This window comes from Bombina bombina, chromosome 4 (assembly GCF_027579735.1).
Source record: "Bombina bombina isolate aBomBom1 chromosome 4, aBomBom1.pri, whole genome shotgun sequence".
NCBI classification, from domain to species: domain Eukaryota; kingdom Metazoa; phylum Chordata; class Amphibia; order Anura; family Bombinatoridae; genus Bombina; species Bombina bombina.
Window position 1 is genome coordinate 747208701 of NC_069502.1, and position 15325 is coordinate 747224025.

General features: G+C 35.8%; 1 protein-coding gene across 2 annotated transcripts; it reads left to right on the forward strand.

Annotated features, from left to right (window-relative positions):
• Positions 1–1135: 1135 nt before the first annotated feature.
• DPY30 (dpy-30 histone methyltransferase complex regulatory subunit) lies at positions 1136–15118 on the forward strand. Of its 2 annotated transcripts, XM_053709173.1 has the most exons (5): positions 1137–1263; positions 2418–2486; positions 2567–2614; positions 12724–12866; positions 14823–15118. In XM_053709173.1, exons 2-5 carry the CDS (start codon positions 2451–2453, stop codon positions 14893–14895), a joined length of 300 nt encoding a protein of 99 aa, XP_053565148.1. In that variant the 5' UTR covers positions 1137–1263; positions 2418–2450; the 3' UTR covers positions 14896–15118. The 2 variants fall into 2 exon arrangements, with proteins under 2 accessions (XP_053565149.1, XP_053565148.1); XM_053709174.1 differs by lacking the exon at positions 2567–2614 and having other exon boundaries at positions 1136–1263.
• Positions 15119–15325: the final 207 nt, after the last annotated feature.

The following is a 15325-nucleotide window of genomic DNA, read 5'->3' on the forward strand; positions in this document are numbered from 1 at the left end:
GCATGTACAGTATTGTGCTCAGGTGACAGTAATAAACTGCTCCAATATATACCGCTACTTAGTATGTATTCACAACCACCCTAAATTAATTTCATATATATGAAAAATATGTATCATAGTGTGATAAATTAATTATCATGGTTTTTATATACTGTATATTAAATAAATTATGCTTTGGATCTTAATGTGGATCATAGATAATGAATGAGTTGCGGAATAGCTCGATTAGCATGCATTAGAATACTAATGTGTTTGGTTAAAATATTTGCACTTGAATGGCTAGCAGAATAAAGTAAACTCCACAGTACAGCCATATGCCAAGAAAGTCTTGGCACAACTCAGACTGTTGGTGTTTACTTACGTGTTTGAAAATAGCCAAATGTATACAGGTATTCAAAATGTATGGTTTATACTTTATGAGGCATCTCTGTTTCATAAAGTGTGCACAGAGAAATATCTATCCCTTTAAATATTAACCGTCACTCTAGGCTCTAAAATACATTCTTTATTGTCGTGTGCTGTAAAAATACTATTTAGTTTTTATGCTCGCTATAACTGACAGAAGTATTTTTGTTTGTATTATTTTTTTTACAGACTTTCTGTTCTTTCTTGGTTTTGAGGATGTTGTTTTAATATCACAATCACAAGTTGTGTTGCTCTGTTTTACCTCCTCAAAATAGAGAATATTGATTAAAAATATAATTTAGTTAAAAGTCTGGCTATTACAGCTTAAACGAAAAATGCTCTAATGTAGCATATTAAATTTAAAACGCCCTTATAATGTGTGTATTTCTGAAACAATCCAATATTAAAGTTAACGTCATATCGACCCATTAAAAAAGTAGAAAGGTTTGGTAGTTTTATAGTTAATAACTCATGCTTCCAAAATTCACAACATAATTTATTTCTCCCACTTTGTAGATTGCATGCTAAATATCACAGTATTATAAATGTATTGGGTTTTTGTGATAGAGTTAATATTAAATTAGTGGAAACGAATTATTAGGAAGTTCGAAACATACAACGCCATAAGTTTAGTTTAGAGAGTGACTGACTGAATCTCTCACTGACTGACTACCCTAACGTAAGAAAGAATCGTCCGCCCTCAGAAATCACGCAGATCACATGATCGTATGACGTTACGTACGTGCCAGTGACTACAGTCGCTCTGGTTTGGTTTGTTGTGTGTACGTCGTGAAGGGGAGTTGATTTTCGGCTCATGAGCTGATTTGAAAGTAGCGAATACAGAAGGCGAGAGACCAGGTAATGGAGGATCGAGGGTGTTATTTATTAAAATACAGTCAATGTCTGCTTTACAGATCTCTCCCTTCTGGAGTGCGACTGTAATTATTAGATCTCTATTGTAACCAATTGATGTCAGAGATTGTAGCAGTGTTGCAGCCATCTTTTCCTGCCAATGGATTCAAACATTATTATGTACATAATACATTGTATTATGCAATACATAAATCACATACTAAAAGTATTCGTATCTAATATTTTCAATAATGAAACCTATTACTTATTTCGTATCTAATAGTATTACTATATACTGACAACTGTATTGCTGCAAACATCTAGAGACTTGTGGTAATAGTCACAGATCATTACTTTATTATTAACAATGAGCTGAATAGAGAAACGCATCAATATATTAGTAACTATATCCTCAAGGTTTATAGGTCTTGGTGTCTTTTGGGGACTCTGTTTTTTAGCCTAGCTTTGGCACACTGGAGAGTAGGCTGCATCATTAGATAATTAGCCCAACTGTGTTCCTAAGTGTTCATATATAAATATATATTTGTATCAGGCTCAGTGTCTCAAAACTGTTAGCAACATTGTTTTAATATATGTGTGCAGAATTGAATTGAGCATAGTTTCTGGGCAAGCAAAATATGCAGATGTTACTTGAGGGCATACATGTTTACAAATTATCCTCAGCTCTGTATCCAGTCCCACTGAATTTATAATAAATATATGTAGTTGAAGTGTGTTTATATCCACAATGTATGCATGAGTTAACTATATACATTTTTTGAGATAAAAAAAAAGTGGTTTCTTGCAAAACTTCAGTCTGCTTGCTAGTGGAACACAATTGTAATGTAAAATTATATACCCCAATACTGTACTTGTTTGTGTATGTAATGCATCCTTGTAATGTTTTATTATTACTTGTATAGCTCTGCGTAATCTACTGGCGCTTTATAAATAGATGATGATGATAATAATAAATAATCTGTTTAGCATACTGCTGTTTAATTACCAGTGTATTCCTTTAAATCTCAATTTAATAAATGTGATAATAATTTAAAGGCTACAATGAGAACATACTAATTTCTTTTTCAGCATTAGTGTTATGTTAATACTTTTTGTTTCTATTATATTGCATTCATTTTTTCATTCATTCTGCCATTTAGGTGTATAAAATAGTTCAGTGACAAGCTAAGACCATGGAAGCTGAACAAAGTATGGAAGGACAAACACAGGTACTTGCAAAACACACCACTAACATAGACCTGGAGTGAAGATTGTCAAGAGCATTGCTGACTAAAGTTTTATTTTACAGGTTTCGGAAAACCCTCATTCTGAATATGGTCTCACAGAAAATGTTGAGGTACCAAACCATTAGATGTCTTGAAGCCCTATATCCCGTAGTATCTGAGTGTTTTGGAATGCTCAGTTTACCCATTATTTAATCATTAGACTTTAGTTATAGATCCCCTTGGCTTCACCTGTAAAGTGTTTGCATGGTAGAATCCCTTGAATAGCAGCATATAACAAAAATATAATAGAATACATCATATTTCTCTTTTTAATTTAGCTCTAACCAAACATTTTGGCATCTAGAGCATGTAGCTTCCTTTTTTTTTTGTCCTAGTACAACTTTTTGTTTTGCTTTCCTCCTGTTAGTCTTCCCATTTCATTCTCAACAATTCCTACCTCCTCCTGTTGTTCATAACCCACATCTTGTTTACATAGAACCTTATTCTTAGCATTTTGATCTCTGGCTATGGATGCATTTCTTGGATTCCCTATAAATTTATCTATCAAATTCTCTATTGTGGGGTGGGTATTGTGGGGTGGGCAAGTATATTAAAAATAAGAAGTTGGAGAAATTCTTTCTTTTGAACTAGGGAGGATTAGTGCCCATTTTGATAGGAGGGTAGCAAATTTGGAAAATTAGAAGCTAACTTAACAAATGGCAATCGACACGTTTTTTTTCCCTTCAAATTCAAGGAATGATTGTGTATATATAGATAAAAGAATAGTCTGATAAGATGAGTAAAAGTTTTAGTAAAAATGTCTTCATTCAAATTTTTCAAACTTTGTAATAACTTATAACAATTTAGGAATCAGAAATTGAAGGTTTGATTAAACGCCAGACATTTTTACTCCTATTTTTGAATTAACCATTTTTAATGGAGTATTACTGAAATATAGTATTTTGTTTTTATTCTTTTATGGAACAGGAAATTGTAAGATCAAATAAACATTTATAAAATATAGGACAATTGCATTTAAAGGGACATGAAACCCAATTGTTTTCTTTTGTGATTCAGATAGAGTATGCAATTTTAAATAACTTCAATTTATTTCTATTGTCTAATTTGTTTTGTTCTCCTTGTATCATTTGTTGAAAAGTTATACCTAGGTAGGCTCAGAATCTGCTGATTGGTGGCTGCACATATATGCCTCTTGACATTGGCTGTCAGCTTCCAGTAGTGCATGTATGCTCTTTCAAGAAAGGATACATGAGAATGAATTAAATTAGATGATAAAAGAACGTTGAAAAGTTGCTTAAAGGGACACTGAACCAAAAATGTTTCTTTTGTGATTCAGATAGAGCATGCAATTTTAAGCAACTTTCTAATTTACTCATATTATCAATTTTTCTTCATTCTCTTGCTATCTTTATATAAAACAGGAGGCATCAAAGTTTTTTTCTTGGTTCAGAACTCTGGACAGCAGTTTTTGATTGGTGGATGAATTTATTCACCAATCGGCAAGGACAACCTAGGTTGTTCACCATAAATGGGCCGGCATCTAAACTTACATTCTTGCATTTAAAATAAAGATTCCAAGAGAATGAAGAAAATTTGATAATAGGAGTAAATTAGAAAGGTGCTTAAAATATCATGCTCTATCTGAATCACAAAAGAAAAAATTTGGGTACAGTGTCCCTTTAAAATTGTATGATGTATCTGAATCGTGAAATAAAAAATGTGGGGTTTTTATGTTTCTTTAACATGAAGAGTCAGGTAAGTGGCAATATTAGGTTACTATATCAGACTGAATCATGCTATGTAAAGAATAGCAGGATTGGGACCTTCACTTTCAAGGCATTTTGGTTAAAGGTTACTTGACATCACAATTCCTAATAGACTTCAAACTGAAAACTTTTAGTTTCTATTTTACCCCTGCCTTTTTTTGCAGCATATGCTCAAATCTCCAGCAAATAGTTTGGTGCTACAATGTGTATGCATTCACATGCTTTTTTTTTTTTTTTTTCCAAACAGTAAAGCAGCGTCACTTCAAAGGCAGCACCCCCTGTAAAAATGACAAACCCCAGAATGTAATCTAAAGTGCAGTGACACGTGCAAATAAGTATCAGTAGAAAAAATAGTTGCACTCAAAGAGCAACTGTTTTTCCTAATGTAACAACCTTTTTACATTTACTGATTTTTATTTTTAAAAACAATCTAATATTCCTTTCTCTAAAAAGAATCAATGTATGTGTGTACATTCATTTCTCAAGAGTTTGGTATAATTGCATTGTTTCAAAATGAAGAAACCTAATGCAGTAGATGCATATGTTCTAAATTTGCTGGAAAGATTTTGGTATTTCCCTGCTTGAGCTTCCACAGGAGGCTGGCCATAATTAGTCCATACTCACACTATCACGGTAGGAAGAAAGCAGCTGACTTAGAAAAACTGTATCTACAAATCCATTTTACTTTAACCCTTTGAGTGCTAAGCAATTTCCCACCTGGGTGCTAAGGTTTTTTTAAAGGTTTTTTTTATTTTATATTTTTAAAAATATTTTTTTTTTAACTTTTTTTTTATTTATTTCAGATCCCCAAGACTTACACTGTTGAAAGGGTTAGGCTATTACCTTTCCAAAGGTGGGTCTTGGGGGGTCTGTAGCTGCTTAGATGCCTGAGATACAGGCTTCTAAGCAGCATGCCTCCTGCTCCTATATTTAACATTGTTAATGTTAAATAAAGTTGCGTAGTGACGTCATCGAGTCATTAAAGGTGACGACACCGCGCATAACATGAAGCCCCAGCAATACCTGTCACTATGCAGGCCCGATCGCCGGGGTAGGAGTGGGTGGTAGCCCCCAGATCTCTCTCAAGGTGAGAGAGTGCTAGTGATGGCTCTGAGTCTGAGCTGTCATTAGCACCAAAGTGGGAAACTCTGTGACGGCTCAGAGCCGTCATTAGGCTTTTCCAACGGTGAGTCTTGGGGGTCTGTAGCTGCTTAGATGCCTGAGATACAGGCTTCTAAGCAGCATGCCTCCTGCTCCTATATTTAACATTGTTAATGTTAAATAAAGTTGCGCAGTGATGACATCACGTCATTAAAGGTGACGACACCACGCATAACATGAAGCCCCGGCAATACCTGTCACTATGCAGGCCCGATCGCCGGGGTAGGAGTGGGTGGGAGCCCCCAGATCTCCCTCAAGGTGAGAGAGTGCTAGTGATGGCTCTGAGTCTGAGCTGTCATTAGTACCAAAGTGGGAAACTCTGTGACGGCTCAGAGCCGTCATTAGCACTCAAGGGATTAAATAACCACTAAACACAGAATTACATAATTAGCAAATGCATAATAAATATACAATGCAAAAAAACACTTAGTTTGAATTTCAAATGAGTAATAGATTTTTGGAGAAGTTACATTGTCTTTCCTAATGCATCATGTGATAGCCATCAGCCAATCTCAAAATACATATACTTATATCCAGTGCTTTAGAAAGTGCGCAAATAAAAAAGATTGTTTAGATGATGGAAGTGAATTGGAAAGTTGTTTGAAATTGTGTGCTCTATCTGAATCATGAAAGTTTAATTTTGACTTGATTGTCCCTTTAATTTTAGACAAAAATACTTATGATGAAACTATACAAAAAAAATGTTGGCCATATCATTTTAGGAATATAGTGAACAAGAACCCATGTAGATAGTGTGAAGAAACTTCCTTTGACACACAGACTGTCAGTTTTAAAAAAAAGTTTTGCAGAATATCTCCAGGCTTGGTAAAATCCTCACTGCTAAAGAGTACTAATATGCTAAACAAAATTATTTATTGATAGATGGGTTGTTGCTTATCCATTGTCAATTATATAGTGGCACATCATGCATATAAATAAAGGTTGATGACGTGGTTTGCTGTACTTCTTCTCCCTGGTGTAATAGTAATTGATAGCTATATGACCATCTTCTTACACACTGTTCACTAAAATGAAGAATCCAAATGGGCCGAATTATCAAAGTGCGAGCGGACATGATCCGCTGAAGCGATCATGTCCGCCGCACATCGATAAATGCTGACAGCATATGTTGTCTGCAGATTCGCGGCCAATCGGCCGCTAGCAGTGAAGTGTCAATCAACCCGATCGAGTACGAGTTAGGGAGCAGCGGTCTTCTTAACTCCTGTTTCCAGCTAGTCTAAAGGCTCGCTCGGAAACGGATGCATTGGGGCCAATTGACGGCTTGATAAATTGGCCCCAAAAAAATTAGGGCTCATTGATCTAAAGCTTTCTGCTCTGGCGAATTTATCTAAAAAGTCTTGTCAGTACTGCAAGGTTTATCTTGAGAGCTGTTTATCTTACCATGAAGAGTTCTGGGCGTGAAGTATATGCCTACATTACAAATACAATGTTAAAAAAAAGACCCCAAAGATTTGACATGAATTCTCTCCATGCTAGAGAGTTTTGTTTGTTTACCATCAATTAAGGATCAAGACCGTAGATTGGACAAAGGTGCCTATTTGCAGCTACCCTCGATATATAGGCATTTTTCTCAGCCTTATTCAAATTTTTTAATGCAGAGTCTTAGCAGGGTGTGTTTATTAATGGGATATGAAACAGTAAAGTTAAATCAAAGTAAAGCAACAGATTGTGTTACAAAACCGCAAACGACAAACAAAATGAACAGCTGACACATTACAGAACTTTGTGAAGAGAGTATTCTTGCGCAGATACAAGTAGGAATTAGATTACCAAGAGACAGGTGAAATGTTTATCTGGTTAGCGTGTTCTGTCAGTTTTCACTCAATTCTCAATATTTCATAAAGCTCTAGTCATAGCAATTCTTCCCAAGAACTCATTAGTTCATGTTATTGAGAAATTTTCCTTGGCATGGACTCTTACAATCAGGTCAAATCTGCGCTTCATGTTATTGGTTCATCCGGATATTTCTGAAGCTATGAAGGTAGAAACCGTACCAGTTGTAGAATTTTATTTTACATTTTATTTATTCATTTAAAGGGTTGGGAAACACACATATAAACACCTATATACACAATACTTCATTACACACATATACAGTACTTTTTTTTTTTTTTTTGAATGATTTTTATTTGAGGCTCAAAATAAGGCATACATAAATATAAAACAGTGATAAATGAGAACAATGCAAATTTTGAATGCAGTAAGAGTTTCAGGTTGGCAATAGATACATCATAAAAGAAATAGAAAAAAACAAGTAATATATCAACAGTCTGCCAAATAATAGATAAACCTCCTAAGAAGACACAAGCGGTCACTCTTGGGCCTCAGCAGTGTAGAAGAATACAAATCACAGAAGGTTATTTTTGATCAAAGGAGACCACTCTTGTGTCTCAGATGAATGGCCTCATTTTCCAATTTTGATATACAGTGCATAGAAAAAACAATAAGCTGCACATATGTTACATAACCCAGAACAATATTAAATATACATTGTTAAGTTTGGGGAGAAGCAATACTATTATTGACATAGCCTATATTAATAACTTTCCTACAAGTTTAATCCCTCTATAACACTTGAAAGAGCTACATGCTCGATAGATACCCATCAAGCCCAATCTTTACCAACCGTTATCAGAATGGGAAGTACAAAGAGAAGGTTTAAATAAAATAGTTGAGGCCATATGAGTATACTCAGGAGCAAGATATTAGCCGAGCATGATAAGTGTTATGTGAATACAAGTACGCACACATACACCTAGACACAAATTCACCCATTCATACACACTGACACATGTGTGCGTACATATACACCCCATGTTGGATAAGGGGATCTACCTGTTAATAACATGTTGGAAGACAGTTGACAGAGGGATGAATTTGTTTTCTAGTCCATGTTCCCCACATGACACCTTTGTATAGATAAAATGTGTCATTTGGTTATATGACCGAAATACGTAATATAGTCTAGCGACAATCCTCCCTACAGACCTGCATAGTAGCACATACTGTAATATTAATAGTGAATCTCCTGGGGTAGGCCATTACATTAAGCAGCTTTGGTCAAACAATATTAGGGATTCAAACAAATAACGTTATATCTAACATTAGGAGAGTACTAGAGCTTGGATCTAAATAAATAACAAGAGAAGAAACATGGCTCTCAATGCTACATGTCGTTATGTCTAACACAGAAAAACATATGTACCCCCTGAACAGTCCAATGACAGTAACTTCGACAGCCTAACATCAGGAGAAAAATAAAAGATGAACACAAATGGCATAAAGTAACATCAGTTTGTGGAGTCTGTACGGATCATACAGCCGCCATGTATATATCACAGTTCTGAGGGCGTCACAGTCATTTCTGAAAAGCATTTTTCAGCCCATCCATAATGTCCCTCGAATCTCAAAGAGTCTGTAAGTATACTTAGGGGTGTACTGATGGGGTAGCCGAGTCTCTAGTATCACAACTGGAAGAACGGGCAGCCCTAGTGTGTAACAGATTTATCCAATGCCCATTTTCCAGTGGCTTTGACCCCAGATGCGTGTACCAAGGGTGTATTGGAAAACAGGTGCAAAGCGGCTGCTCACTCCAACTCCGGCAGCTAGTAGACTCCCGGATCCCAGGAGGATGATCTGTGCTCCCTTCGGCAGTGTAGGTTTCATGTGTCTGAGACCACGGGGCCGCACTGAGTTGTCATAGCAAGGATCAAGATACAGGATATGGTCTGGACATGTCTGTATATCTCTGGATCGCCGAGCCAGGATATTGATGGCGGCACTCTCATTTAGCCCTGGTTGGAGTCCCCCGGGTGAGGAGGCGTAAGTTGGGGTCCATGCCGGTGGCAGTGTGTAGTGTAGTGAGGACGTGCCACTTATGTCAGAGTCGGGGTGGCCGGCCGCATCACCCCGAGGGCGGAACAACAGCAGGTCTGTATTGGGTGTACTTAGTTTATCGGTCGGCTGAGGATCCACAATGTGGTGCGACGTCCCCTTAGTACTCCACTCAGCATCGGACTCTCCATATCTCTGTTTGCTGATCTTGCAGGGTTCCGTAGGGCTCAGTAATGTATAAGCAGGAGCTAGGTAAGTCAATGGGGGCCCAGGTTCATACCGGCTGGGGAGCCGTATCTCAGCAGTGTTCTGGCTACTGATATCAATGTTATGAGATCGGTAAAGCAATGGATTAAATGCTTCTACTATAGTGTTGCATAGCTCTCTTTCAAAGTTCTCTAGCAAGGTCTGTATTACTCGGCAAGACACCTCCATGTCCCACTCGAGAAAATCTTCCAAATTGCTCAAGTCGAGGCACGTATCAGAGGGCACCGATCTACTTGCAACTTCTGCGCCTGTAGTGTTAGGAATTAGGGACAGCTCTCCGAGCTGCTAAACCTGATCTATCAGGAGTTAGGGAGGGTAGATGTAGGCCTCCGCTGCGTACCACATCTAATCCGGTCTGCGTGGCTGAGATTCTAGATAAGACGTAGATAAATCTGTTCCTTAGGTATTAGTCTTCAAAACATCTGTCAAATAGGACACAGATTGCTAATCAAATGGGTGATAAACAGCAGATTTATCAACACCAGGTCCCAGCCGTTATTAAAAAGCAGCCATCTTGGTCGGTGTACGGACCGCCCACAAAGTTATCTTTTAAAACTTAAACAGATTAGGGCATGCAATTTTAAACAACTTTCCCATTTACTTTTATCAAATTTGCGGTTTTCTCTCGATATTCTTTGTTGTGAGCTAAACACTAGGTAGGTTCATATGCTAATTTCTAAGCCATTGAAGGCCACCTCTTATCTCAGTACAATTTCACAGCTAGACAGCGCTAGTTCATGAGTGCCACACAGATACCATTGTACTCACTCCCGTTGAGTTATTTATGAGTCAGCACTGACTGGCTAAAATGCAAATCTGTCAAAAGAACTGAGATAAGGGGACAGTCTGCAGAGGCTTAGGTACAAGGTAATGACGGAGGTAAAAAGTATATTAATATAACAGTATTGGTTATGCAAAACTGGGGAATGGGATTATCTATTTATTTTTAAACAAAAATTCTGGAGTAGACTGTCCCTTTAAATATATAAATGCTAAAAACAAACTCTCTTTGGTGAATGCTTGGCTAGTGTATGTGTTAAAGCAGGAAATTAAACCTCTTTTACAGTATATATTTGTAAAATAAGTGAAAATACAGGTGTTTAAAAAAAAAAACCAGAACATTTAAGAATCAGCTGTAACCAAATGTTCATATGGTTAATGTACAAGTCTACAGATCCAGAAAAAATAGTGTATCCCCATTTGATCCAAATCACAATAATACAATACATAAAGGATGTTGCAATAAGTAATTAAAAAGATATTTCTAAGATATTGCATACTTTGATGCTAATCTTATTTTAGATCTCAAAAATGATACAAAGTATTACTTTTGCCTTAGAAAAACCTTATATATGGATACACCCACCAACATGTTTTGTAAAGTGCCATTGTAAGGGTGGTGCCACACTTTTATAGGCTGCTGTTACTAAGGCAATTATTTGTGATGCAGAAGTATCACACCACATTCAGATGGTATACTCAATCGAAAAATAGCAATCCACAAACAGCAATAACAGAATAAAGTAGTTATATTCTACTGCAGTTGTCATGCTTCATCCACTTTTTTTTTACTGGCACATTATTACTTGCAATAAACAAAATTTTACAGATCTCTCTTCCTGACTCTTCTTTAAATAAACATTTCAAATCAGCAAGCCTAACTCTGCTGGAGCCATATGTAAAGGGATGTTATGTAAAAAGATAAATTGTTCTTTTTTTTTGTGAGTCTATTTTTTTTCCCCCAAACAAGTTTTTCTTTTTACTGTGTGTTTATACTTCTGCAAATTTGTGTTTCTGTGCCACTCCAGGTAAGTATATATTTGGTGAGTGAATAGGCATACATGTGTATGCTCCGGTCAGCCATATCCTCATCTGTAGTAGAAAGGTGTTAAACACGTGCAAGTGTAATTATTTAAAAAAGGATAAACGGCTGGCAAAGGGTGTAATAAAAGGTAAATTGTCTGAGCAAAATTTAACATTTTATTATTACACTATTTTAATGTGGAAAACTACTTCAAAAAACTTTAACACGTAACAATATCATTTGATCTTTAATTCTATACACCATCTCCATAAGTTCAAGGGTATTAAAGGGATATGAAACCCATATTTTTTTATATCATGATTGAGATAAAGCATGCAATTTTGAGCAACTTTCTAATATACTCCTACTATCAATTTGTCTTTGTACTCTTGGTATCTTTATTTGAAAAGGCAGGAATGTAAGCTTAGTAGCCAGCCCATTTTTTTTTTTTGTTCAGCACCTGGGTAACGCTTGTTGATTGGTGGCTAAATTTAGCCACCAATCAGCAAGCACTACCCAGGTGCTGAACCATAGATGGGCCGGCTCGTAAGCTTACATTCCTGCTTTTTCGAATAAAGATACACAGAGAAAGAAGAACAATTGATAATAGGAGTACTTTAGAAAGTTGCTTATAATTGCATGCTTTATCTGAATCATGAAATAAAAAAATTGTTTCATATCCATTTAAGTGACATTTTTGTTGATATTTCCAAGTAACGGGTAATACTGTGTCTGTTTAAAAAAAGTAAGCAATGAGAACTACAGAAAGAAATTGCATACTGTATATATGGCATGGGTTAAAATGCTGGATAAATTTACACTTGAAAATGGGAAAACTTCTGGTATTTTTTATGTGTTAGATTTGCTGAATGAGTCTTTAGTAATATAAGAATAACATGGCATAGAGACAGAATTCTGCAGAAGGGTCTTATCATGGGATTCTTGGAGGATGCCTTTGAGTATTCAAGGAATATAAAAAAAAATAATGGAGGATGTGGGGGAGGTTGCATTTATATGTGATCCATATGGGGGGGGGGGAAACTATTTTGCACACTACTTACTTTCCACTAATTTGATGTTTGTAGCAAGGAACCCCATGGTTTTTAATTTACTATGGACTCTTAGTTTTAATAACATATTTTGTTTAGCCTTTTTTTCCCACTAAAATTCTATTTAATTTATTTTAAATGTGCTATATTTTGGATTTTGTTAAAAAAAAAATTTTTTATAGTTGTGTCTTTATTGCCCAAATAACTTGAACATCTGATTTGCTGTTATTTTATTTCAGGAATTCTGGACATATACATTTTTAATAACTGATGCTTTTGACAATATTTGGTAATTCTATTATCCTCTTTCTTCTTAGAGAATAGTAGAAAATGAAAAGGCCAACACCGAAAAAGTGTCTAAGCAGAAGGTGGATCTTCAGGCATTGCCTACACGAGCATATCTTGATCAAACCGTGGTTCCTATTCTATTACAAGGGCTTTCTGTTCTTGCAAAGGAAAGGTAGGAGTTTATTCTTTCTAATAGCGCTATCTTTTGTGGAATATCAATCACCTATATTGAATTTATTGTTGTTGATTTGTAGTGACACTAGACCTGCCTGAGACACTATATTAGATATTAATCCATGCATGGCAAAACATTGGCATACAAAATACATTGTCTAAAATGCTTTATTCAGTTGACCCGAATAACAACGGGTAGGTTCCTTAGCTGGGACCCTTGTTCTACCCACTAAATGTTAAATTGAGCCCATTGTGTAAAATTGTTTAATTAAAGTTCCTCTGCTTACCAGCTAAGTACCGTAGTATTAATTAAATGTGTTCTTGATTGCATTTAATAGAAAGCATTTTGATGTGTTCTGTTATTTAAAACAAAATAGGACATTTTTAATTTGTCAAAAATCAACACTTTTTTTTTTTTTTTTTTTTAAACTTTTATGCTTGTGAAGGTGGTGTGGTGCTTTGTTCACCAATTTTGCAGGTAAAATGTGAGCTATTTTTTTTTTTTTTTTTTTTTTTTTTAACTCTTTGAGTGCTAATGACGGCTTTGAGCCGTCACAGAGTTTCTCACTCTGGTGCTAATGACGGCTCAGAGCCGTCATGAGCACTCTCCCACCTTGAGGGAGATCTGGGGGCTCCTTACTGCTCCTACCCCGGCGATCGTGCCTGTAGAGGGACAGGCATCGCCGGGGCTTCATGTGATGCGTGATGACGTCACCGTGCAACTTTATTTATACTTAACAATGTTAAGTATAGGAGGAGGGGGCATGCTGCTTAGAAGCCTGTATCTCGGGCATCTAAGCAGCTACAGACCCCCAAGACCCACTGTTGGAAAGGTAATCACCTAACCTTTCCAACAGTGTATGTCTTGGGAGTCTGTAAAAAAAAAAAAGTTAAAAAAAATGTTTTCAAAAATAAAAAAAAGAAAATATTAGCACCCAGGTGGGAAATAGCTTAGCAGCCAAAGGGTTGGGACAGTAAATTCAAAATTAAACTTTCATGATTCAGACAGAGCGTCACATTTTAAACAACTTTCCAAACTTTCTTCTGTTATCAAATTTACTTTATCTTGGTATCTTTTATTGAAGAGTAAAACTAGGTAGGCTCATAAGAGCTCAGGAGTGTCCACATGTCTTTTCTACTCTATGGCAGCAGTGTTTTGCAATATTCTATAACAAAGCAACAAATAATGTTGCTAAACACTGCTGCCATAGAGTAGTAAAGACACGTGGACACTCCTTAGCTCTTATGAGCCCTACCTAGTGTTTACTCTTCAATAAAAGATACCAAGAGAATGAAGCAAATTTGAAAAGTTGTTTAAATTTACATGCTCTATCTGAATCATGAAAGTTTAATTTTGACTTTACTGTCCCTTTAATGAAAACATGTTTTAGCATATTTGAATATTGTGGGGGGGGGGAAGATATATCTAATGAAATTGACTGGGGAGAAATAGCATCTTCTTCAGAGTACTTTTTGATAATTGGGCTCAAAATTATTAAGAACAAAAAATTCTGGGCTGGAGAGAAATGATAGTGCAGACTTCACAGGGGTAGAACTCCCTAAATTCTCTATAAAATGTGCAAAACCTAGAAGTTCCAGCGAGATAAAAACTATTCCCTTTAAAAAGTATTGTAGCTCTCTGGGATACATAATCTCACAGGGGAGAGTGTACAGTTCTTGTTAGATCGTCTCTCCAGAGCAGAGAGCTTTAGATCATCTGGGCCTTTGTTTTCCACCTTTAAAAAAAAATAAAATGAGGAAAAATACATTCTTGATAGGTCAAATTTAGGAACTTATATGCTCATTTAAAAGTCTATTTTTTGTTAGTAATTTAATATTTATTACTTTAAATTTGTAAAAATGAAATTACCTGTTTAATAAATGAATTTTAAATATAATATTTGTATATTAACTCTTTTTTTAAGGTTTTCAAAATCTAATTTTTATTTTTCAGGCCTCCAAACCCAATAGAATTCTTAGCAGCCTATCTGTTAAAGAACAAAACACAGTTTGAAGACCGGAACTAGCATATTATACTAGCTGACGATTGATCCAAAAATTCACCTAAGTTGCTAAAATGGACTGAATCAAATTATAAAACTTCAGGTTCGACAAATGTAAAAAGCGGAGTCATTTATTGTAATACATTGTTTTTATTTAAGTTTTTCATTGTACCTTCAGCTATGCCTAGTTTTGTATAAAGTGCCCTTAAAGAGACATTGAATAAAAAAAAAAGTTTCAAATTATAAATTGTTTGTATTTTTAATATAAATGTATATTTTTTTATTGTTATATGTTGCTACTCTTTTTTGTAGACATAAATAACAAAAAAGTACGCTACAGGAAAAAACCCCAAAAGGGACAGGGGTGGGGCAGCTACACTACAGAAAAGGGGATTTGGTAGTGTGGGGGCCCAAACAAATGATCTTAGGAGGTGGGGGGACACTACGCTACAGA